Raw genomic sequence first — 26,639 nt, 5'->3', positions numbered from 1 at the left:
ACATACCAATTACAATTCCTTGAAGTTGATACGATAAGCAAATAGAAAGGACATTGTTGGGTGGGAGGGGGGAGAGGGAGGAGGGAGGGAGGTTTTGGTAATGGGCCGCAATAAGCAACCACATTGTATATTGACAAAATAAAATAAAATAAAATAATAAAAATAAATAAAAAGTATCTGGGTCGGGTTTCTTGTGTGCACACAGGTTTCTAGCTCATTTGCGTAAATACCAAGGAACGTGGCTGCTGGCTCACGTTAAGAGGATGCTTGGTTTTGTAAGCACCTGCCAAACTGTCTTCCAGGCGCCGTACCATCCTGCGCTTCCACAGCAGTGCGCGGGAGCTCCTGCTGCTACACAGCCTGGCGGCACCTGCTGCTGTTTCTGATAGGTGTGCAGCGACCTCCCACTGTCCTCGTTTGCATTTACGTACTGACGTGATGTTGAGTATCTTTCCATGTACTATTTGACATCTCTGTATCTTTTTGGAGAGGTGTCTGTTCAGATCTTTTGCCCATTTTTTAATTGGGTTGTTCATTTTCTTATTGTTTGGTCTCAAGAGTTCTTTGTATATTTTGGACAACAGTGGTACATTCATTGTCAAGTGACAAGCCTCGTCTGCTGAGGAGTCATCAAGACAGCCGCACATGCCGTGGAGCATCAAAAGCCCTTGGGTGCTCGCCCAGGACATGCTCTTCTCCCCGTTGTGTGACTGTCTCGCTCTTGACTCCCAGCACCGGCACTTGCCTCCCAGTGGGTCTCTCAGGCGGTTTGAGGCCAGCTGGGGATACCTCTGATGGTCAGGCCCAGAGCTTGGCTCATGGGCCCAGCCAGCCTGCTTGGATTCAGAATGAGCTGGATGTGGACTGAAATGCACGCATCCACCACCCAGGACGAAGACTCAGGTGCTGCTGTGGGCATGGGCTACATGAGGCAATCGGGCTAGTCAGGCTTCTTCTTGGGTGCAGGGAAAAGAAGCTTGAATCAAACCCATTCAAGCAAATACTTAACTGAGAGCTGGAGATTGCTCTGGGGCCCAGGCACTGCATGCAACACTCCCATCTGGAATCCTGCTCCTTCCGTCTCTCAGCTGTGCTTTTAACAGGTGACTTTATCCTCAGGCAGGATTGCCACCAGAAGCACCAAGCTTACATCCTTGCCTTCATGACACCACGAGAAGAAAGTGCAGGCTCCTTCTTCCTCGTGGCTCTAGGAAGGCCCCGGACTGGCTTTGACTAGCTGGGCTTGGCCATGTGCCCAACTCTGCAGAGGTGGCAGCTTTGGCCCCTCAGGAGCAACATGGGCAAGCATGGGGAGGCCTGGGCCCCCAGACATGCCAGGCAGGCTAAAGCCTGTCCTTGCTGCACTTACACTCGCTGGCCTCTGCATTCATTTGCTGAGCAAGAGCTTCCTGAGGGGGAGGTTCTCAGAAAACAGACGTCACTCACCAAAGCTGGGGTGTGGGGTGGGCTGGGGACAGGGCTGATGTATGAACAAGGACCGTTGCATGATACAGAACACGTTTACAGAACAATCCCTGAGGCTTGTCCAGGCCACTAAGGGGGCACAGAGCAGGACACCTATCCTGCTAGGGAAGACCCTTGAAAGTTTTTCTGGGGAGCCAAGTGTTTTAGAGGAAGCAAGAGTTTGCCAGCTGACCAGCTTGGGGGGGAGGGCACTGTGAGGGCATCCTAGGCTACACCTGAGGCTCGACATGTGAGGCCAGGTAAGGGCACGCTGGGTGCCTTCTGCGGGGAGCAAACAGAAGCTGGGGAGGGTGGCAGTGCCCAAGAAGGGCTCACATAGTTGTTCGTACGTCCCCTGAAATTTCATGTCTTAAAATTTGACTGTTAAGTTCACGGAGCTATTTCCTTTCCGACACAGCAAAGAAACATTTTTATTTACTAGCACTAAGATATCATTGCTGTACATTTTGAGTGGAGATGCTTTTGCAACTGAGAGTTACAAATAAAATTAAAATCTATGATTAACTGGGAATATAAACATGAAAATCAGATCAGTTGATTCCATAAAATATTCTGGTGGGGATCTTCATTATGTGAGTTTTCTCCTTTACCTTAAATCCTGGTCTGCGAGCGCTTGAAGAGAGCAACGGTAAGCGATGGACGCTGTAGCCCCGTGCCCAGCACAGAGCAGTGCTCAGCATTTGCTGGATGAATGAATGCTGACACATTTTTAACCACTTCCGCTCTCCTATTCCTTTCGAATGCTTGGAACCTACAGTCGAGGGAGAAGCCAGGTCTGCAGTCAACAGGTGGGGACTCTCAGGCCCCAGGATCCCCAAGGCCGAGGCTGCTCTGCTCAGCTCTCCTACTTGGCTGTACAAGGCGAAGGCTGACCTGGGGATTGTTCAAAAACACGCATAACACGGTGAAAATGCTTTAGAAATGAATGAAGGCACAAAACTCAAGGGGTATAATCCTCCTGTGTCACAAGTCTTACCTTCAAATAAAATAAGACAGGTATGAGGAAGTCTGAAAGGGCACCTGACAAGACTGAAGCAATCCCCAATGGGCCACACAGTAGGAAAACGTGCCCACGGCACTGAAACACCGAACTCTACTGGTTCCCCAATCGGGGTTTTCTGAACAGGAACCCCCAGCCTTCCCTCTGGAAAAATTAATTCTATTTAAAAAGGAAGGCCATTCCTTGGTAGTCTACTCCTTTCTGTGCTGTTTCAATTTTCTAACCAGAGGCACTGTTAAATTCTACTTTAAAAATTGTCAGCAGAATATGACTATTTTTATGTTTCTGTTTTAAAAAAAAACAGAAAAAAGCAATGCTCTTGCAAAACAAAAAATCAGCAAACACAAAACCGTGTTATACAGTTTCCCAGGAGTTGTGTGATTTCCCCATCGATCAGAAGTCTAAACTATTCCTTGCAAGTTTATAGAACAAAGAAAAGCCGGAGGATGGAACCTCCCCCAGCGTGGGAGCTTCGTGAGTGCCGGGGACACAGGCTCAGGAACCAGCCGCTTCCCTGCTGTGGAAACAGCGTAAAGGCCTCCCCAGAGACAGCTCTCAAAGCTCTGCCCTGGGAGGCACAGAGGATTAAAGCACAGGACTTAATGCCCAGGGACGCCCCTGATACAATTTCGCTTTCTTCAGAGAGCAGCGTGAGTGTGGGTACGTTGGGGATGGGGTAACAGGAAAGACCCTCTGGGACTCCACAGATGGTCCTCTGTGTTCCTGCAGCTCCAGGGCCCCGCTCTCGGATCACAACTGCGCTGGCCTTCAGGTCTCCACCTGCCCCTGCGGAGGTCTCTATGGAAAGCATTATTATTAGTCACTACAATTCCAGCATCTGTGAAGAGCTTGTGACTGCCAGACGCTGCACCTGACACACTTCTAACCCTGCCAGGGGCTCTGCAAGGTGTGTGTTATTACAACCGAGGAGGCCAAGGCCTGGGGGCAGACTTTGCCAATATATGATTAATATTATATAAGAACAAGGACGTCCCACTGTCGCTGACCTGAGCCAGCCCAGGTGAGTCCCCTGCACTTCTGATGGCCCCACCCGGTTCCTTTATTTGGGTGAATATGAACAGTTAAAAAATCAATGTCTAAAAACATCACCCAACACAAAGAAGGAGGAAGAGACTCAACTTTATTTTACCTTTTAATGCAAAAAACAGAAGCATTAAAAATATTTAGAATTTTATCAAACAAACATTTTGTGGGGAAAGCAGTATAAATCACATCATTGAAATAACCTTTATTTTGTAAATATTTAAAAGTCCACAGAAATACTTTATGTGAATATGGCTGAGAAATAAAAATATCTTAACCTAATTTTTAAAAAAACGAGCTTATAAATTTTAGGATCAAAATAACTTTAATTACAATTCACTTGCATTTATTTGTGACCTAAACTTTTACCACAATCATTTAATCTTAAATGTTTAAGAACCCCAAAAAAGAGAAAAATAGTGCTGTTGTTTCATGTTATTTGCTTAGAACATTTAAGAAGCTAGCCACACAGTTAACACCAAGAATCAAATTAAACATTTTGGCATTAAATAAAATTATTAAAGGACAACATATAGGTTACGGAGATTACAACGACATTTAGGTCTTCAGTTACTAAAAATACTCTGACTGTCCATAATACCTATTGCATAATTTGTGTCGGGTAGAAACATCTTGAGGATACCACAAGGGACTGCACGGACATGTGGATCCGGGTGTTTTTCTACTGATTCCTAAACAGCGGAGCCGTGTGCATGGGGGCTGGGGGCTCCGGGCTGGGGCTCTGTTTATCCTCATCTTACTGAGGACCTCAACACACCCAAAACTCCTTCTTCATCCCCTAGCCCAGGACATTGCCACTGTGTGTCACTGCCCCTTCTGAGAGCTTTCAAGACACCTTTATTTTTACAACTTTTACTTTACAAAGAACCACTGAGGCTTTCCTGAGTGTAAAGTGCGTGTTTGCTTTCAGCTCGACTGTAGGTTGGCTTCAGAGATGGCACCCTAATGCTGAAGCGGCTGCACGTCCAGGAGGGTGAAGACCTCAAGTCTGCATGGCACCCTTAACTCTCTGCCTGCCCTGCCCCAGACGAGGACTGACCGAGGCCCGGCCCACCCGTGGGAAGGCAGCAGCTCACTGCAGGTGGACAGAGATTCATGGCCCCTGACTGAGACCTGGGGCATTGAGGTACCGGGCTTTTGGGCTTTCCCAGCCACAGGGACCTGCGCAGTCTCTTTCCAGAGGACTCTGGCTCTAACAGCTACCTGCCCCACTCTCGACCAGTGCTACCTGGAGTAAGTTTCTCTTCCTTGAAACCTCAAAAAGCCTGACCCTGGGAGCCCTGAGGATTTTAAGGAGGTCAGTTATGACATGTGATGCAAGTAGCTACAGTTAGCAAAGGTTCTTGAGCAATGCAAACACTTGCACTGGCTCACCAAGCCCCAGCTGCAGGGCAGAACCCCCTTGCTCTGTGATCCTGCAGTCTTTGATGCCGGGCCACCAACTCTGGGACAGAATGACTTCAACATCTTTGAGTGTAATTCAGGATATCCCTGTGTTTGAAAAGGTCCTTTATCAAGAGCACACCCTGGGTGTTCATTCAACAGCCCCACAGGTTACAAAACACACTGCATCTTCTCCCTATGCCTACATAGATAGCTAATGTGTCTTCCTTATCTTTAACAGTGTGTGATGATGCGCGCATGTGCACTGGAGTTCATGCACCTGAGAAATGCTTTTCCTTCCAGACGATCCACTTGTTTCATGCTGGTTACTGTGAAAAGTCACCCTCAAACTCCTTCAGGATTGCTGTGCAAAGAGAGTTAGACATTATATCACTGGAAGTTGCTATGTATTCCAGTGTCACATTACCTGGAGAGAAGATAACCTTTAAATGATCTTTAAGTCAGTCAGTAAATCTGATGTGATGAGAGGAGTGAAAGCTAGAAGACAGTCCGTGCCCCGGCACCTGAACCCTGCCGCCCGCTTCTGCTTCCACTCCCTGCATACACTTGGTCACACCCTCTGGCAACAGGCCGAGGAACTGTGTCTAGCAGAGGCGGGGGCATGAATGAGTCAGCACTGCGTTGTTTCTGTGAAACTCGTGCTTGACACTGTTTGGTGCATGTCCCTGGTCTCTGGGACCCCTTGCTGAAACTCAGGTGTAAAGGATTGAGCTGAGGGGACTTTTCTGCTCAGACACACACAGGATGACGAGGTTCTGACACTCACCTTCATCCAGTCAAATGGCTGACAATGGCCTTGGAGATCACCTTTGGTGGCAGCAGCTCATTCATTTATTTTTATTTATCTATTTTAAATTTTTTTTTTTTTCTTAAATGACCAGTAAGGGGATCTTAACCCTTGACTTGGTGTTGTCAGCACCACACTCTCCAAGTGAGCTAACCGGCCATCCCTATATAGGGATCTGAACCCGTGGCCTTGGTGTTATCAGCACCACACTCTCCCAAGTGAGCCCTGGGCTGGCCCCTCATTTATTTTTTTTTAAAAACTAGTCAAGTGTCAGTAGTGAGGAGGGGGAAGAGAACAGAACGCAGGCTCAGATCTGCAAGTGACTGTGAACAACCGAGAACTCACTGTCTTCAGCCCAGCCTGGGGCAGCAGTTTCCAAGCCACAGGACAAATTCAGTCTTACGGCTTTACTGTAAAGCCTCACTTTGGAATAAAAACTCTTTGCCAAGAGCAGCTTCTCAGGACACACCTCCCAGCAGGCTCTGGCTCTGTTGCTGAGGCAGGCATATTCCCCTCTGCAGCTGTGACCCCCATGCCACACAGCTCCAGGACGCACTGTAAACAGAGCCTCACCATTTCATAACCACATAGCCCTATTTCAAATGATGCTGATTTTAAAAGCATTTAAAAAGAAGAGGGAGAGTGGTGCAGAGAGGTCTCTTCTAGGTCACGGGAAGCCTGGGCCCTGGTTACTTATCTCTTTTTTTTTGGCGGCTGGCTGGTATAGAAATCTGATCCCTTGACCTTGGTGTTGTGCTCACCACACTCTAAACAACTGAGCAAACGAGCCAGCCCCACTGGTCCTCTAAACTCACGGGTGCAGAGTTTACCCGTGAGGGTAAACACCACTCAGGAAGGCTCAGCCTGCCCTGGACTAGGAGGGCTAGTGTCCACTACGGCGAGTGTCGAGAACCAGTCTCAGGTCTTTCCACCTGGTATCATTGGGCCTTAACCCCCCACTCCAGCTGGTTCCCAGGTTAAGTATGGCCAAACTGAGTAATTGTGAATGGCCACTAGGTTACACCCTGGTGCTCCCGCCTGGACTCGGGACCATGGACCATCTTCTCACAGCTGGCAGGAATATGAGCTGTGACTGTGGAGAAAGTCCATGATGGCTGGCCTCAGGGTGTGTGCTTTCAGGCAACTGCTTATAGAGACAGGGCAGATTCTCCACAATTGGTATGAAAGCAAACCCAGGGACTATGAAAAGGACTAGGGGAGGCAAAATAAACAAATAATAACACAGTGACTAAAGAAAAAGAAATAAAAGAAGAGGAACAGAATCCCCTGACAAGCTGCTGGGGAGAGCTTGTCAGCTGAGGCTTGCCACTGAGACTGAGCAGGTGCACTTGTTTTCCTGCTGGCTGGTGCAGGGATGGAACCCTGGGCCTTGTGTCACCAGCACCATGCTCTGACCAGCTCAGCTGACTGGCCGGCTTACACTTGCTTTTAAGTCTGCACTGGTTCACGTTTCAGGACAACCGTGTTCTAGTCAGGGCCCAGACCCTCAATAACTCATGGCTAACCAGTTATGCTGTTGGCAGCAGCAACACTGAGCCAGCCTGAAGTTCACTCAGCAGCCAGCTTCCAAATTATCCCTGACATCAGAGTCAAATTTTTTCAAGTGAAACTTTATTAATATTTTTATATTGTTCTATTTCGAATTGGTATAACTCAAAACACAGGAAGTGGGCACACGTTGCTTGAGCTTTAATACCACGTCATGACAATGAGCCAGCTTAGAATCCACAGTCAGGAGGGTACCAGATGGTCCCGAGAACACAGGACCACGCTCCCCTGGTTCCAGCCTGCCCTGAAACACAGGCCAAGGGCCCCCATGAGAGGATGTGGGGCTCGGGATCACTCACAGTTTCTTAGGGCCCTTGTAAAATGAGTTCCTATCACCATCCACTTCTCATGGTAACCTCTGGGTGGGTCAGAGTCAGGGTGACTCCTAATTGCTTATCTTCTTTTGTTTCCGTCTAAGCTTGTTCCAAATCCTCTCCAGGGCCACTTTTCCCATGAAGAAGGTGATGGCAAAATTACGCTTGTACCAGTCTCTGTGGAGAAACAGGAAAAGCACATGTGACATGGTGACAGGGACAAGGCCTGTTGCCCACAGTCCACAGGTAGCTCCCAGCCAAAGGCAAGTTCATCCGGCTAGTCCTCCGCCCTCATCAAACTAAACGATCCGATCCGCAGAAGTCTTCCTCCCTCTTCCAGCTGGGCTTGCGTGGGGCTGAGGAAGGCTCACTGGGGGTGTGCCTGGTGCGCCCCTCCCCCGCCTTCTCCCGCTCCTCCTCTGGTTTTTGCTAAAGGACTCCAAAACAGTCCTGAGCCCCTGGAAGCCTGGGCCTCCCTGAGTCCGGTGGATTCTTGGAGAGAGACAGTTGTGGAGTGACGGGGGCGTGACCACTTAGCAAAGGGGCTGGCAGGCTCTGGAGGGAATATGGGTGCTTTGGCACCTCATTTGCATAAGAAGTACAAGACAAAAGTGCTCCATTGTGAGAAGCTAATTTATCACAAGTGCCAACATAACAAAGCTCCATATCTTCTTTTTCTAGATGATCTGAGCTTTTGTGTAAGTTGCGTCTCTAAAGAGATATTTCCAGAGCTTTTCATACAAATATTGGGATGTAGTTCACACAGCCATGGATTCACTTGCCTGTGAGTTACTCTACAGAATATGCCAAAACTTGCAAATTAACCCTGTTGTTGGCAGTTTCAAATTGGACAGGCAAGGCTTGGAAAGTTTCCACACGGGAATGTGCATATTCCAGACAGTGCTAAGCCCTTGGAGGCTGAAATGCCAACAAATACCAGGCTTTTCAGCCTAATGAGCTAATGAGTGATTGTGGAACTTCTGTTCCGGACTGGACTCAAATAGTTTATTGGATCTCATTATAGAAGGACAGAGAATAACCAAGTGCTCAAAAGAAGCAATAACAAGAGCTAAAGCGGCTCATTCTCTGCAGCCTTTGCATGTCTGGATAGAAAAGCCCGCTCTATGTGAGAATGATCTTCACATGTCTATACACTTAAGTGATGCTACAGATGAGAAACAGTGCCCTAAGTAAGAAAAGCTTCCAGGAAAACAAAACTGGTATCCCACTGGGATTAAAGTTCTTACATTCTACCAGCTGCCACAAAAATAAAATAAAATAAAATGCATTAAAAAAAGATAAAGTTCTTACAGTATTAAGGAAAAGCCAGATTCTGCTTCACTAACGCAGATGCCCTGATTTGATAATGTGTGGGTGACAGCAAACTAAGCTTTTCCTATTTCCAAGGGAACGAGGGACGGGAGGCATTGGGGGACACAGAAAGGCAGCCTCAGGCTTCTCCACGGCCTTGGGCAAGGCTGGCCCTCACGCTCTGAGTGCCGCACAGTGAACACCGAGTCTACACGACATCACACATGGTACAAACAAGCTATGTGTTCCTGACAGACACCAACGGTCCAGAGAAATACAGTTAACATTCGCTTGACTGAATAACTTAACTAGTTCAGAGTAATACACAACAGCCCTAGAAACGGAACCCAGATGTCATGGACTGGTCCCTCCTGAGCTCACCTAGTCTCGGCCTTCAGCAGCATTCTAGAGGATCTGGCCTCAGCTGCCTCACGTGACTGTCACTGTTCTCTTTTACAGCAAATCTCAACACCACACCCACTTCACCTGTAAAAACAGGCTATTTTGTATCTGTAACCAGCTAAAACCTTTTTAAAAACACATAACCACAACGCCATCATTGCATCTGATAAAATGAACAATAATTTATTAATACAAGCTAATATACAGTCACTGTTCAATTTCCTCTATCTGTCCAAAATATCTTTTTATAGGTGGTTTGTCTGAATCAGGATCCAAACAAAGTCTAGACACTGCACAAAGTCTCTTTTAACCTATAATAGTTCCCCCCTCTTTTTTTTGTTGTTATTCTAGCTACTTGTCAAAGAAACTGGATCATTTGCTTGTAACATTTCCAACATTTGGGTTTGGTTGTTGTATGTTCTATGACTGCACCCCGTACACACCCTTCTACCTTCTCCTGTAATTTGGTGCTCAGATTTGGAGGCCTGACTACATGGAAACCCCCTTTTCTGTAAGAACACCTCATAGCTGGTGGTGTGCACTTCCTCCGTGCACACAGAAGCCCCCACTCTGTGGTGTGGACACACGTGGGGCTCCAGGAGTGCCAGCCTGACCATCCATTAGGAGTGGACTGAGCAGCATGGAAAACTGCTGCCCAGATCCATCATATCATTAGGAAAATGGTTACTGCCAATTCTACTGCTCTTTCCGCATCCGCTGTCTTTCTCCTACAAAGAAAAATGCTCCTTCACCTCATGACCCTGAACTATGGTTGGTACAGGAAAGGCATGGAGGCCACGTACTCTCCGGATTCTTTCCTTTCATTTATCAGTTTTCAGAACAACGAGTTGGTGGCTTAGCCCTATCCAGAGGTGACTGTGAGCTTTTGTCAGTATCATGATTGCAAAGATGTATGTATATTTGACATTTTTAATCCACTGTGGTCACTTTTCTTTGTGAGGCCTAAATGGCTTCATCTTTGGCCTATGGGAGCCCCTTCCAGTTGGTTCCTGTGCTGTTCTCAGGGGGCTCCAGTGATCCCCGTCAGCCTCCTGCTTTCAGCCAGCTGTCTCGACGACTCCTGTGCTTCTCCTGCTCCCGACCGTGGCTTCTCTGAGGAAGAACACTACACAGATGTGCTTAGAGCTTGCCCGTGGGCTGGCCGGGTAGCTTAGTTGGTTAGAGCGTGGTATTATAACACCAAAGTCAAGGGCTTAGATCCCCACATTGGCCAGCTGCCAAAACAAAAACAAAAACCCCACCCTAGGCACTAGGAGTGACAAAGGCTATGAGAGGTTGCCATGCAAATAACGACACGGTCAATTTTATTTAAGTGTAAAAAAAAATTTGATAAAGTCATGCAACTTCTACCTTTGATATAAACACGAATGTCATTAAATTCAGGCAAGAAAATAACCCTACCCAATCTGTATGTGACATTCAATTTTTTTGGAAAAAAAGTAAAGACCTACCTGTTATAATACATGTGCTTCTGAAAATTTTTACTTAAAAATTCCTTATAGAAGTCAGCCATTTCTTCTGCATTCAGTGTTGCTTTCTGACCTGAAAGTTAATTTCAACTTAAACATTAAGACTGAAGGGGAAGGAATCAATGAAAAAAACTGTCAGAGCTAATAAATGGGTTTAGCAAGCTTGCAGGACACAAGATCAGTATACAAATATCAATTGTACTTCTGTACACTAGCTATGAACAATCTGAAAATGAAATTAAGAAAACAATTCCATTTACTATAGCATCTAACGAAAGATTTAGGAATAAATTTGAGAAAGGACATATAAGACCCGTACGCTGAAAACTTGTAAAACGTAGCGGAGAGAAATGAAAGATCTAAATAAATGGAATGACAATCCATGTTTATTGTATGGAAGATTCAATACTTCCCAGCTGGCTTTTTTTTTTTTTTTTGCAGAAACTAACAAACTTATGCTAAAACTTATATGGAAATGCAAACAACCTCAACAGCCAAAACAATCTTAAAAAAGAACAAAGCTGGAAGACTCACACTTCTCCATTTCAAAAATTACCACAAAGCTCCAGTAATCAAGAAAGTGGGGTGCTGGCACAAGGACAGGCACGCAGATCAATGAAACAGAACTTAAGGTCCAGAAATAAACCCAAACATTTATGGGCAAGTGACTTTCAACAAGGATGTCAAGACAATTCAGTTGGGATCATTTCAATGAATGGTGCTGGGACAACTGGATATCCACAAAAGAATAAGTTGAAGCCCTACCTCACACCATAAACAAAAATTAACTCAAAATGGATCCAAGACCTAAGCATAAGAGCTAAAACTATAAAGCTCTTAAAAAAACAGATGCAAATCTTCATCACCCTGCATTAGGCAATATTTTTTAGATATGACACTTAGACCACAAGCAAACAAAGAAAAACACAGATAAACCGGTCTTTGTCAAAATTAAAAACTGTTGTGCTTCAAAGGGCACCATCAAGAAAGTAAAAAGACAACCTACAGAATGGGAGAAAATATTTGCAAACCATCTATCTAATAAGGGTCTAGTGTCCAGAATATGTTAAGAACTCATATCTCAGCAATAAAAAGACAAATAACCCAACTTAAAAATGGACAAAGAATTTGAATAGACATATTTCCAAAGAATATATACAAATAATGAAAAAGCACATGAAAAGATGCTGAATATCATTAGAGAAATCCAAATAAAAAAGACAAGGAGGCACCACTTCACACCCACTAGGATGGCTATAATCAAATAGATAATAACGTGTGTTGGTGAGGATGTGGAGAAACTGGAACTCTAATGCACTGCTGGTAGGAATGTAAACGGTGCAGCCACTTTGGAAAACAGCTTGGCAGTTCCTCAAAAAAGTTAAACATCAAGTTATCATAAGACCCATGCAGTATCAGAAAGATATTTGGTCTTTGTCCCAGGTTCCTGGCACAGAGCTCCTAAAACTCTTGGAATTTCCTGAGTGATCAGGGTGACAGGAGCTTCTTTTGTTCTAATGAGGTGACTCTTGTGCTCGTGGATAGCTTCCGGATGGGGGCTGGTCTCTGAAAAGACCAAGCCTTGATTAGAAGCTTAAAACTTTCAGCCCTACCCCCCAACCTCTAGGGAGAGAGAGAGGGGCTAAAGATGGAGCCTGTCACCAATGACCAATGACTTAATTAACCATGCCTACCTAATGAAGCTTCCATAAAAAAAAAAAACACCCCAAACTATGGGGTTCAGAGAACTTTTGGGTTGGTAAATACATCGAGGAGCTGGGTGGATGGAGCACCCAGAGAGGGCATGAAGCTCAATGCCACCCCCATACCTTGCCCTATGCACCTCTTCCATCTGCCTCTTCCTGAGTAGTATCCTTTATAATAAACCAATAAGAGCAAATAAAGTGTTTTCCTGATTTCTGTGATCTGTTATAGAAAATTATCAAATCTTCACAGAGGGTCATAGGAACCTCCAATTTATAGCCCATCAGTAAGAAGTAGCCTGGGAATTGCAATTGGCATCTCAAGTGGGGGTGGTCTTGGGGACTGAACCCTTTAACTTGTGGGATCTGATGCTAGGGAGATAGTGTCAGAACTGAGTTGAACTGCCAGACACTATGTGTTTGGTGTCAGGAGGGAAAAAACCTTCTCAACCCTGCAACTCCATGTATATAAACATGATTGTTCACAGCAGCATAACTCATAATAGTAAAAAAGTGGAAACAATCCAAATGTCCATCAACTGATGAATGGAAAAAGAAAATTTGGTATATCCATACAATGGAATATTATTTAGCCATAAAAAGGAATCTCTAAAGTACTGATACAGGCTAAGACACGGATGAACCTTGACAACATTAGGAACTTAAGTGAAAGAAGGCAGACACAAAAGACCACATATTGTACGATTCCATTTACCTGGAAATGTTCAGAGCAGGCAAAGCCATAGAGACAGAAAGATTAGTGACAGCCAGGGATGGGGGAGGAGGGAATTGAAACTGACTAATGGGTAAGGGGATTCTTTTTGGGGTGATGAAAATGTTCAGGAATTAGTGGTGATCTTGAGGATACTAAAAACCACTGAAGTATACACTTTAAAAGGGTGAATTTTATAATATGTGAATTATATTTCAGTAAAGAAAAAAGACTCAAGGGTGAAAAAAAAGTATCTGCCTTTATCATTAGACTCTAATAATCACAGTGTAGCTCATTGTCTTCACGACTGATTCAGACACAGGTGTATATCTATACATGTGCATAATGTGTGATGTTGCTATGGTTTCAAAGTCTCCTCCACAACTTGTTAAAATTAAATGCTATTCTAACAGTATTAAGAGGTGGGACTTTTCAGATGTGACGCTGTTATCCCAGGAATGGGTTCTTGATAAAAAGGATGAGTTTAGTCCGATTTCCTCTCTGTCTTTCAAGATCACTTGCCCTTCCACCTTCTGTCATGGGATGACGCAGCAGGAAGGCCCTCACCAGATGCCCAGCAAATGCTGGCGCCATGCTCTTGAACTTCTCAGTCTCCAGAACCATTAGTCAAATATATTTCTTTTCTTTATAAATTACCCAGTCTATGGTATTCTGCTATAGCAGCAGGAAACAGACCAAGACAGGTGTTTCACCATGTTTACTCCTATGCTTTCTGAAGTTTACAGGAGGAACTGTGAGCTACCACTGTAAGGGAAATGAAATGTTTCCTAACTTGAATGCATCTCAGTTCAACAGCCACCACCACCCCCATCTCTGGGGTAAGTACTGGCCTAAACACTTCATCTCTGGGTCAAGGGGCACAGGCTGAAGCAGTCAGCACGTTAGGTGCTGGTGGGGACTGCTGACAGGAAGACTGGCACAGCCTGCCTCCCTGGTGCTCCCCATGTGGTGCCCACTCAGGACAGGAACCACAGCCTGACACACTGGGCAGCAGCACTGCCCTGAAGCAGGGTCCACAGAGCAGCCCAGGGGTCAGTCTCAGGCCACCCAGTCATGGCTCAGACCACATGCAAGAGGGGGAGCATTCCGGCTTATAAGCCCCAGGCCATGAACAGGAACCATGATCCCTTGCAAGAGCCCAGTTCCTGCACTTCCACAGCACCCCATGCAGAGGCAGAGAGGCCCCGCTCTGACTCCTTCCCTGGGCGCCTGGTCCACTCACCTCGTCCTGTAGACGCTGCCTCCAGCAGGGTGCAGACCTGGTGGCACAGTGGATGCTGGTGCTCCACTTGCTGGGAAGCTTAGGGAGGCACAGGTAGATCTGGGAAGGTGACCCAGGGCCTATTCCACACAGGAGGGGAGTGTTTGGCCAACCCTTCACTCATGCAGATGGCGTGGCACAGCATGGCTGTGCTTTCTGTTCTGGCACCTGAACAGAAGGCAGTCTAACTCCACACCCCCTGCTCTGCTTTCAATCTCAGCTCTGCCATTTACTAACTCTGCAGTTGTGGGCCATTTAGTTTATCTTCTGTGTCCTGGCTCACCCACCGAGTCCCAGTGACTAGCATCATACCCGGTACCTGTTACCTCCAATAAATGCACGCATGAATGAATGCACACATGAATGAATGCACACCAGGCAGGCAAAAGCAGGGGCAGCTGGCTACCTGAGGAAGGGAGTGAAGCCAAAGGCCCTGAGGGAGGTGACATGTGAGCTGTGGGCCAGGATGGGCAGGAAGAGCAGATGAAGTGGGTGGAGAGCACAGAGGTGGCTGAGGCTGGTGGATGAGGAGGGGACAAGCAGGCCAGACATCGGCGGTCCAAGGAACCAGGCTCCAGCTTCAGGCAGAGGCATGAACGTGGCCCTGGGAGTGGCCACATCTCTGTGGTGACAAGTTGGGTTTCTGACCAGTCCTTTCGGGGAGAGGCGTGTGTGCACCCCCAAGGTGGCTTCCCGTGCCATCTTTCATGGCCTCTCATCACCACAGGAGGAGGTGAAGAGGTGAGAAAGCTGACCCTCCCAGTGGCGGCAGCAGGCACAGCAGCTCCACTCCCACTGACGGGGGCCACGCTCTGTTCCTAACTGGTTGGGTGGCCTAGAACTGTGATTTCTCTGTGCCTTGGTTTCCTCAGCCCTAGCATTTGGCCATGACAGCACACCATCCCCAGGCTGCCTTGAGTCTGAGTTCTAGTCAGTGTGGCAGGAGGGCCAGAGCCTGGCACCAAAGCTCCCACTTGTAACAGCTGCTGTTCCAGCAGCTGAGGGAGAGCCTGGGTGGCAGAGGCAGGCCGAGCTTGCCGACACTGACTCCCCTGCCACAGCCACCTTGCCCAAACACCCCAGGTCAACGCTCAGCCTAAAGAAGACATGCCAGAGATGTGTGTTAAGTCATTCACGGTCCACACCTGTGGACAATGCAGTTCGTTACTGCACATAACACCAAGTCAAGAGAGAGGTGGACAATCTAATTCACTAAAACCAAGTACTGACGTAAAGTAAATCCATCCTGAAGGCATACTTTTTTCCCACTGCATAAACCCTTGCAATAAAAGAAATTAGAGGAAAGAATTCCCCTGCAGTACTGCCGGCCCTACACGAGATTCAATTCTGGGACAGGCAGAACTGAAATCATGGTATTCTGCTTTTTGCACTTGAAATCAATAATTTTTCTATGTTGCTGCAGCAAATGCCAGTGAACATCCGGTGAGTGGGTGGGCCACCATAGCCTTATCTAATCAGCTACTTTTGGATACTTCGATATCTTCCATCCTTTCGCAATTGAGGACTATGCTGCATGGAACACACAGCTGACCTCTTCCCACCCTTTCCTCTAATTCTTTCATGGTCATCATTTTCCTGCTTCTTGGCATAGGTGTAACATGTGTAGCTAAATCCTCCTAGAAAGGGGCTGGGAATTTCATGCTGCCAGTAATCATCAGTGTAATTCCACTCACTGAAACCCCCATGAATTCAGTATGCATGAAATGGCATCCTGTTGCTTAAGATGCACGGTAAAATTTGGAGTTTGAGCGACCTTTTCTTCTTGTAATCACACTATTTGTCTATAGGTGTGTTGTTATTTCTGCAGTTTGCCGTGGCTCTTCCTAAAGCCCAGAGTGCCCAGGCCATCTCTGCTGCAAGCACTCACCCTCTGCCCTGCATGGTTTACTGCCCTGTTTGCTGGACACTGACCCCTTTGTCTGCCCTGCACTCTGGGCCTCCTTCCTCCATCCCACGTTTCCATGGCAGCAGCTCGTTCAACACAACACCCCCCTCTGCCTCAGGCCAGCTACTTCCTTGAGAGAGGGAGGGATAAACTGGGAGGCAGAGGAAGCCGGTCTATGGCAGGAGAAGCATGAAACAGGGCAGAGAGAAGTTCAGCCTCCAAGAGGAAGGAGGAGCCTGGGATGGTGCCGGCGTCTGAGCGCAGGCTGCACTTGGGGTCCAGCTCCACCGCCCTGGCCTGAGCTTCTCAGCACCTGCTCAGCGAACCCTCCTCCTCCTAGAAAGCCCGCTCGCAAGGAGCGTGAACTAGCACAGGGTCCTCAGTTGTTTCGTGCCCGCTGCTCTCCCTTTCCTGTCAAGCTGAGGAATTAGCATTCCTCCAGGTAACAGAGTCAATTTCATTCTGTTAGGCCTTCTACAACTAGGAGCTGTGCATTTAACTCTCTAATCCATAAATAATTGATTTTTGACCCATTTGGAACATATTTGTATGGCAGAGGGGAATGAATCTGAAGTTATTCTTTGGGGCCAAGAGTAATTAGTTTCTCCAACATCATTTATTAAACAAACTCCCTCTTCCCTCAGTTCTGGGGGACCTCTGTACTCATGTATTAAGCACATCTGTGTATGGATGTGTGTTCTGGCCCTCCAAGGTGACATGCCTGTCACCCCACCCCCATTTCAGGCTCTGAGCCTGGTAACTGTTTACAAAGCTGCCAGAGCAGGTAGCTCCCTTCAGGTTTCCTTTCCTCCATTAATTCTGTCCTGTTTTATTACCAAATTAATTTTAAAATCTCACTTAAGGGCAGCCATTCAATAGATAGCAAAGCCATCAGTAGGATTCTGTGATATTAATAATAAGACTCAAAACAACCTCTCCCATCTGTCAAGGCAGTGGCTAGTCCCCACAGCATGATACAGCCTGATCCCACCTGACACTGATGACATACTTGCGGACACAGCACCCATGGAACGCATGCGCACATGCATGCACACGCACACACACACATGGCCAGCACAGCATGGGATGAGCTGGGAGCCACTGTGGCGGGCTGAGGTCCAGCAGGCCCTTTGAATCAGACCCTAGGTGGGAATCTAGGCCCCACCACTTCCTCACTGTGGAACGTTAGTTAAGGTACTTGCGCTTAGTAAGCCTCAGGTTTCTCGTCTGTAAGATGGGGAGACAATAGTAGCCACTTCATTCGGTCATTGTGGGAAAACAGGTGATACATACGAAGGACTCAGCACAGCACCCAGCACACAGGCAGGACCAAGTAGTGAGCTGTTATTCTCATCTTACTTTAGGACGCAGCACTGGCCCCTGCTCCTACCCTCTGAGACCCCACCCCTGTGTGGCCCATGCAGCAGTCAGCAAATAGCAAATGATAGGGGCCTGGCCCCAGGTTACTCTAGCTCCCCTGCCCTTTACGCTAAACAGACCCAGGCGAGGCTGAGTGGCAGGGACAGTGACAGCACTTCAGCCCAAGGACACTCTGATCTTCCATCGGAATAACGTTTGATAGTAGACATTTATTTAACAAACTATGAAATGTTATTAAGGCCTAACATCAACACTAAGAGAAAATGATTATAGGCTATTTTGAGCACTAGAGTTTCTGTCCAAAAAGAAACAACTGCACAGCAGGTAGGAGCTGAACGCTGTCTGGTTTCCCTGGTGCATCAAGTGCACAGCCTGGCAGGGAAGACCCAAAACAGGTGAGAGAGGGAGGCATGGGGCGGGGCCAGCCAGGCAGGCCTCCTACTCAGAGGAGGAGCGTGGCTGTCCTTCCATAGTCATAGGGAGTCTCAGAACTAAGCTGAGCAGCGACTGCCTAATTTGCGTTTTGGGTAGAACAGTCTGGCTACAGCACAAAGAATGGATTTAAAGCAGGGATGGATAAATTACACCCTACAGGCCAAATCTGTTCCGCTGCCTGTTTTAATAAAAAACATTTTATTGGAATACAGTCAAGCCCATTTGTTTCTATACGTGGGTACTTCTAAAAGTTCATGGAAAAACAGAATTGAAAAGTAATAGGAATCTTTCCATGAACTTTTGAAGACCCTCATATTTTCTACAGCTGCTTCCACACTACAACAGCAGAGTCGAGTAGCTGCAAAGACTACAAAGGCTAAGCTATTTGTTATCTAGCCCTTTACAGAAAAAGTTTGGCAACCTCTGATTTAAAGAGTAGAGGCCAGGGAACCAATAAGAAGTTACTGCAATAGGCAGAGAATTAACAAGGGCCTGAACTAGAGTGATATTCGAAGGCCGGGGAGCAGCAACAGGGTAGAGAAACGCTCCAGAGGTGAAACTGGAGGAGATCTGAAGGGGTGAGGGAGCTGCTTGGAGGATGGCTCTGGCTTCTGGCTCCAGTGGGACCATGAACGGAGACCAGGAATCCAGGAAGAGGAGCTGGTGTGGAAGAGGGAGAGGCTGCAGAGGCCTGGGACCTCAGGATATAAGCCTAAAGGTCAGAGATTAGTCACTGATGAGAATCACCTAACATCCTGAGATGGTGTGATATCATCCAAAGAGAGTAGAGGGCCCGGGACTGATAACTGATGCTTGGGGGCTACCAGTGGTGAGGGGCACGTGAAAGGAGATAAGCCCAGGAGGCAAATGAGAAAAACAAGAGAACAGGAGGCAGCCAGGGATGCAGTGAGGGGCGGAAAGGCCCTGCAGGGGACGGCAGTGTGCCCCATAGCACCTGCCTCAAGGAAGGCCCACCTACCCCTGAACCTGGACTCTCTCCCCTTCATTCGACCTTCCCTCTCTCTACCTTCTCATGTACATACTCAAACCAAAACAATGTTAGAAAAAAAGAACAAATGTACTAACCTGATTCAGCTCTCAGTGCTAGGCCTTTAGCTTTTAGTCTTGAGTGAATAAATTCTTCTTTTTCCTAAAAGAAGATGACTGTCAGAAATCCCTTTCCCCATCTTTCCATTTTCCTTGCAAAGGGCACAGTTCACAGTGTTCTGAAGTCTGTAAATGAACTCCTGAGAAACAGCCCAGCTCAAAACATGTTTTTTTTTTTTTTCCCAAACCCCTTTCAAACCATCAGAATTTTGTTAAAAGTTTCATGCCCGAAATAGGATTTGAAAACGAGATGTTCAATAAACTTGGGAGGCACTGTTTGTTTATAAATCCACAAAATAAAATTATAAAATCCAGAAAATAAAATTTGATTTAGCCCACCCAAATGGATAAACAAAGTTTAAATGTTTTTCTTTTGAATTAAAATATTTATACTTCTTTCTCATATGCTTTGTTCATAAGTATGCTGTTAAGAATTTTGAATTCTCAGGAAGCATGATAACACATCACAGAAACCTGTAATTTCACAAACACACGCATGTAAAACATGTACTTCTAATTCTGGCTCTGTTCCTCACTCCACTCCACTTCTTGAAAGTCTCAAGATCTGTGATTCCATGAATGACCAATGTTTCTTACACACAGTTGCATATTGGTTTAAAAAATTATATGCATATACAAACACACATAGAGAGATGGGGGGAGACAAAAGGAGGAACTGAGAGGCTAACCAAATGACAGAAAGACAAAGCAAATACCAAAGGCTGAGCACCCCCAAGTGGCCAACTGCATTATTTCTCATTCTGATCAAAAACCTAAACTTACCTTCCTAAAGGTCAGATTCTGGTTTGCCCAGAACTGTTGATTCCATTCTTGTGTTTCTTGTCTTAATTCTCTAAGCTTTTGTTCTAATGGTGATTCATTTTCAGGGATGTAAAAGTGAACAGGTCGAAGATTTGAATACTTATCTGGGGGTCCTATCCAATCGTGGCAAGATTTCCTCGGAGGGCAGAATCTTGAGACCTTTAACAAAATAAAAAGGATTAACATAATACTAAATGAATCCCTAGTATTATAAAAATCAACAATCTGGATTTACTAAAGTTCCTCATTAGCTACCTCTTTTTAAGACTACAATGTGCCCAGGATGTTTCCAAATTAAAAGAACTGTAATAAATATTATTAACACTAACACCATATCAAACACGTTCTACAAAGGGTGCTGAAATAATCTGACATCCTAATGCAAATATAAATAAATAAATAAGTATCTCAATCTGTATCTTGCACCACATATAAAATTTAAGTGGGCTGGCCAGTTCACTCAGTTGGTTAGAGCATGGTGTTATAATACCAAGGTCAAGGGCTTGGAAGCCCGTACCAGCCAGCTGCTCCTCCCCATGCCCCTGCCAAAAAAAAAATTAACTTAAGATGAATCACAGACCTAAACATAAAACATAAAACTATAAAAACTTCTAAAATTTTGCAACCTTAGATTAGGCAAAGATTTCTTAGATATGACATCAAAAGAACAATCCATAAAACAGAAAATAGACAAATTGGACATCACCGAATTTAAAATCTGCTTTTCTAAAAGCACTACTAAGAAAATGAAAAGAAAAGCCACAGTGTAGGGGAAAATATATGCAAATCTGAAAAAGGGCTTATTCCCAGAAAATATAAAGAGCTCTCAAAATTCAATAACAAGAAAACAGACAACCCAATTTAAAAATGGGAAAAATATTTGAATAAAAATTTCACCAAAGGGGCTGGCCCGTGGCTCACTTGGGAGAGTGTGGTGCTGATAACACCAAGGCCACGGGTGATCCCTATATAGGCATGGCCAGTTAGCTCACTGGGTGAGCGTGGTGCTGACACCACCAAGTCAAGGGTTAAGATCCCCTTACTGGTTATCTTTAAAAAAAAAAAAAAATTTTCACCAAAGAATAGATACAGATGCCAAACATATGAAAACATGCTCAACACTGTTAGTCATTAGGGAAATGCAAATCAAAACCACAATGAGATACACTGTACCTGTAAGAATGGCTAAAACAAAAACAATTGACAATATCGAGTGCTATCAAGGGTGTAAAACAGTTAAGCTCTTGTAAACTGTTGGTGGGAATGCAAAATGGTACACAACCACTTTGAAAAAAGGTTGGCAATCCATAACAAAGTTAAACATACAACCAAGCAACTCCACTCCTAGGCATTTATCCAAGAGGACTGAATATATATGTTGACATAAAAACCTGTGTGTGAGAGAAGTGGCTTTGTTTAAAATTGCCAAAATCTGGAAGCAGCCCAAATGTCCTTTCTCGGGTGAATGGAAAAGCAAGTATGGCAGGTCCATGTGGTGGACACCACTCCACTGTGGAAGAGAATTACACGCAGTGTGGATGAACCTCAAACACACCGTGCTAACTGAAGCAGCCAAGCGCAGAAGATTGCACACTCTGGTTCTGTTTATGTGACGTTCTGGAAAAGACAGACGCAAGGTGGAGGGAGAGGTGACTACAAAGGAATCTGGGGGGTGATGAAAATGTTCTATATCTTCAGTTGTGGAGGTGTGTACACGTTTGTCAGGAGTGAATTTTGTATGTAAATAGGCATTCAATGAACCGGACATTAAAAAAAAAAAATTCAGTTAAATAATCAAAAGACTAGCTTCCATTTGATCAATATAGGGAAGGAGAGGGGGATGGGGAGGGATTGGACAAAGGGCATAAAGAATAATTACGATTTGTAACAATATATATGCTAGTAATGTTAATTTGATCAACATATCTCAATGTTGAACCCCAAAAATATGTATAATCAATTTTGATTCAATCAATAAAATGAATTTAAAAAAAACCAATATAATCAAAATTAATGGAAAAAAAAACTTAAGAGCATTCAATTCGTAAATCTCTTCTATCTTATTTTCTAAAAAGCAAGCTCTATCAAACATGACTTCCACCTCCAACAATGACAGCCCACCAGCCCTGCCTCCATAAACTACAGAACTGCTCAGCAACAGAAAGACGAGGACCACTGAGACGTATAATACGGATGAATCTCAAAAACCGCACACAGAGCGAAAGAGCCAAACACAAAAGAGGACACATCGTGTGGTCCACTGTACGACATTCCAAAAAGTAATCCAGAAAAAGTAACAGGATCACTGGTTGCCTGGGGCAGGAGATATAGGAGATTAACTAGGGAAAGGCGTAAAGGAACTTTCCGGAGTGATGTTCTAGATCTTATCTGGGTGGTGATTGCATAGATTTAGGCATTTTTTCAAGTCATTGAACTGTACACTTAAAATGAGTATATTCATTTTATTGTATATAAATTATACCTCAATAAAGTCAATTAAAATGGCATTTTATTTATTTATTTACTTATTTTACGCCATTAAGAATTAAATACAGGCGCTCACAGGCGTGCAAACCTGTTAGAAGGGCTGGGGCGGTAAGGGAAGGGAAACTACCGCAGTTGCCATCCATGGAGGAGTCAGGAAGAGCAGGGATTGTAGAAAAACTGCTGCTGCTGACCCCAGTCATCTCTGTTACTGAAGTGCTGTGAGGGAGACCTGTGATCTAGTCTTCCAAAGCTTTTGCAGGTGTTTCTCAATAGGTGGAGTCAGGAGAAATCTTGAAGATGGCTGAAGAGACGGTTCCCAGCGTCACTCTCCCCCACAAATCAACTAATTTACAACTATTAAAAAGCAACGGAAGCCAAGCTGGGGCTGCTAGAGCTCAGGGGAAGAAGAGGAGGGACCTACAGAGTGCATGAAGGCAGGAGAAGCCACCATGAGAGAAAAAATTCCCACAATTTTGAGCCCCAAACGCTTCAAGGCTGGCCTGGCAAGTGCACGGAGCAGGAACTGGCAAAAGCTGCAGCTGTGCCCTTTCTATGAAGTTGCTTGGAGGCTGCAGGGGAGAAGAGGGCCTTGGTGGCCACCAGGCCAGCAAGACCACTAATACGGTTCCTGTGAACCCAACATAGGAGCAAGGGGCCACAGACAACTGAAAAAAGAAGCCACTTAGAGGCCGGTGAGTCATCGCAAGTGACTGGAGCATGGCCCGTCCCATGGGAAGTGTTTGGAGTGTGGGCAGTGGGGGGATGGGCCACTGGGGGAACACTGGGGCACAGCGAGGACAGCTGATCTGCCCCCCAGTCAGTGCAGGACCACTCAGTGGAGACTGGTCAGGAATACAGAACTGCAGGGGGTTCAGTTTGCTGAAAAGACTCAGGCCCAGACCACAGTTTCTACACAACCCAGGTGTAATGGACTGAATTACGTCCCCACAAAACTCACTGAAGTTTGAATTGTGTCCCCCAAGTTTTATGGATTAAAAACTTAGCCCCCACTGTGACTGTTAAGAGGGTCAGAAATCCTATTACGGTAATTGAAAAGTGGAGCTTTGAAGAAGTGATTGGATTGTAGGACCATGAAGTAGTGAATGGTGGTCAGGAGAGTGGTTCTGAGGGCTTTAAAAGAAGAACAGAGTCTGTTTGTCTCTCTGCTCTCTCTGCCACCACCAGATGGACTTCCCAGCCTCAGAAACTGTAAGCAATAAATTTCAATCTCTTTATAAATTACCCAGTTCCCTGTATTTTGTTATAAGCAACAAAAATGGACTAATACACCAGGTGTACCAGACCTCATGAGACCCAGAAGTACCTATGAAGTCAATCATTAAAACCTGAGCCGCACAAAAAGCCTTCCCCAGAGAAGCAGCAGCAAAGCAGCAATTTAGCTCAACCACAGAGCTCAAATGCTGGTCCCCACGGGAAGTTCCCCCATTTTAGAAGTACGCAAAGGACAGCAAATTAGTTCCAGTGCAGAGTTTAAGTGGTGTTAACAGTGAATAATCCAACACAGAACTGAAATTTAAAAATTTTAAAAACCTACAGATCAGAGACAAAGTTCTGATATTAACCGGTAAAGATCTAACACCACCAAAGAACACATGCAAAACCTAAAAGGACTGGAAGCCCCACAGGCTCCCAAGCTGGGGTGGAGGGTGAGGGAGGCCAAAGGCCTCAGCCACCCCCCAACCCCCATGTCCACATCCAGCCCAGCTACGACCACTGAGCTGCCAGAGGAAGTGCCCCGGGCTCCTGAGCTGGGGTGGGGGACGCTGAGGGCCTCAGCCACACCACCCCAACGTTCACATCCAGCCCAGCAATGACCACTAAGCCACTGCTGGAAGCACCCTGGGCTCCCCTGCTCGAATGAAGGGGGTGCTACTGGCCTTGACCACACCCTCCCATCCTCTTCCTCCCACCCTATCCCCCTCTCTTTTCCCCTCTCTGCCTCCCCCTCAACTGCTCTACATCTTAGAATGTAAAAAAAAAAAAAAAAATTTAATAAAAATAAAAAGAGGTAGAATCTGGGCCGAGCCCGTGGCGCACTCGGTAGAGTGCTGCGCTGGGAGCGCGGCGACGCTCCCGCCGCGGGTTCGGATCCTATATAGGAATGACCAGTGCACTCACTGGCTGAGTGCCAGTCACGAAAAAACGACAAAAAAAAAAAAAAAGGGGTAGAATCAAAACTGGAGCCTTGCTGGTAGGCATTTCATAAAACGTAGTTCCTAGATTTCTAGTCTAGCTTTGGAGGCTGGGAAGTCCACAGCCCAGGGAACACATCTGGTGAGGTGACTCTACGGCAATGCAGGGTGTCACATGGCGAGAATGGCGGAGCAGAGAGAGCAGTAAAATTTACAAAAGCAAAAAAAATACTACACTGAACAGAACGAACATTTCTTTGGCACTTAGAAGTTACTTCATTCAGGATATTTCAGGACTTGACTATCACCAACAGAACTGAGACTTCCAAGGAAAGGAGAGATGCAGGGTTTGCAAAATTTTAGATAAATGAGCTTTGTGTCTACTCGGCTGCTTATGATAATTTAGTATCAGTGAAATTTAGTGAAAAAGTAGAAATGATAGCTATTAATTTGACAAATCTATACAGCTAACCAGGGGAAGCTGTGTGCTCGACAGTGAGCCACCTGGCTATTTCAGGGAGTGTAGACATAGGCAGCACGGGACAACTGGGTCACCATGAGAAGAAAGGAGGGCACCACAGACAAGCCGCAACTTGGTCAGCTCCATACACACTGTTAAGCCTCCCTGACCCAATTTGGGTCTAACTGTCACTTAGGTCCCTGGACTCAACGCTTGACAATTATGCTAAAGAACCAAGTATAGACTGAGAAGGGAAACCAGGCCTTTATTTAGGGAACAAAGACTGTCAGTTTTCACTGTGATGGCTGCCGTTAATCATCGCCAACATACAAACTACAACTATCCGTCAGCATTCCTCTGTTCTCCTTTTCAAAGCATTCTAGTGAATCTTGGATGCTATGACCTTCCTAAATCTTCTACATTTCCAAGCATTCTAAACAAGAAGAATTGAATACATGACCAGGCAAGCACTGGGTTTAGTCATGAAGCAGCTTAGAAGCTTGGCGCAGCTACTCAGCACGAGGAGCCCAGACACCACGGCAGCTGCTTCAGGCCTTACCCAGGCTCTGCAATCACACCTTCCGGTTACGGTATGAAATACACAGGAATATCCATTCATACAAAAAGGCTTTTCTTTACACCCGAGAACACAGACTGTTTCTGAGCTGTAACATTACAGTTCTTCCTTCAAGACAACACTGGCACTTATAAAATCTTATTAAAACTCTGTGGTATGTTCAGCTCAGCACTTAAATGCCTGCCATTAAGAAAACTCCTTATGTGATTGAGCCGATGTTGAAAAAATGTGATTTCCTCAGACTTACGAAATGCTTCTAAAAAAGTATCTTTAAAAATTCAAATTGTTAAAGAATCTTGACCAATTAAGTGAAAGAAGTTACAGCATTTGGGTAAAAACAAAAGATTGATAGAAAATGCCCAATCACTACAAAGAATAAGCCTTCTAGTAACGAGTCAAAGACATGGTGACAGTTATTATCATAAAGTGGAAAGTTCCATACAATTCACGCAGCATTCACAGAGCAGTAATGAAGCCCAAGCCTGAAGGAATGCGAGGGCTCGGCCAAGCCTGCCGGGAGCAGGCGCTGTGGGCACGGCAGATGCAGTGTACCCGGGCGCTGCAGGGACAGAGGAAGAGACAATAGGCAGGGGGACAATGCTGAGGAGCCTGGCCAAGATGCCCTGGGGCAGCAGTGTGCTGGGAAATGGTTACGAAGGCTGTAGGTGCGTGTGGTATTGTTATAACTCTGCCTGCTATCAGGACCTATAGCACACAATTTGTTTATAAAGATAAAACATGATACACTTCCCTAAAAGTTCCATATAGGAGATTGATTCTCACAACTG

At 45.7% G+C, this 26,639-nt stretch overlaps 1 protein-coding gene across 3 annotated transcripts in view; it reads right to left on the bottom strand.

The window, feature by feature from the left end:
* Positions 1-3,874: 3,874 nt before the first annotated feature.
* The window catches only part of LOC134372353 (cytochrome c oxidase assembly factor 8), a 36,843-nt gene continuing 14,078 nt past the window's right edge, over positions 3,875-26,639 (bottom strand). The window contains exons 2-6 of one of the 3 annotated variants that reach the window (XR_010022906.1): positions 20,136-20,333; positions 19,332-19,395; positions 14,486-14,604; positions 10,810-10,900; positions 7,718-7,801 (exon numbers count right to left, since the gene is read on the bottom strand). Coding sequence is in view for 2 of the 3 variants with exons in the window: in XM_063089845.1 (XP_062945915.1) it covers positions 7,696-7,801; positions 10,810-10,900; positions 19,332-19,395; positions 20,136-20,333 (459 nt within the window). In the remaining variant the exon portion in view is untranslated. Of the gene's footprint in view, positions 5,298-7,351; positions 7,802-10,809; positions 10,901-14,485; positions 14,605-19,331; positions 19,396-20,135; positions 20,334-26,639 lie in introns of those variants that run through there. The other 2 variants (XM_063089846.1, XM_063089845.1) reach the window with 2 other exon arrangements.

The sequence above is a fragment of the Cynocephalus volans genome, chromosome 3, assembly GCF_027409185.1.
Source record: "Cynocephalus volans isolate mCynVol1 chromosome 3, mCynVol1.pri, whole genome shotgun sequence".
Lineage (NCBI taxonomy): Eukaryota > Metazoa > Chordata > Mammalia > Dermoptera > Cynocephalidae > Cynocephalus > Cynocephalus volans.
Note: the sequence above shows the minus strand (reverse complement) of the source record. Positions and strands in the feature narration are given on the sequence as shown.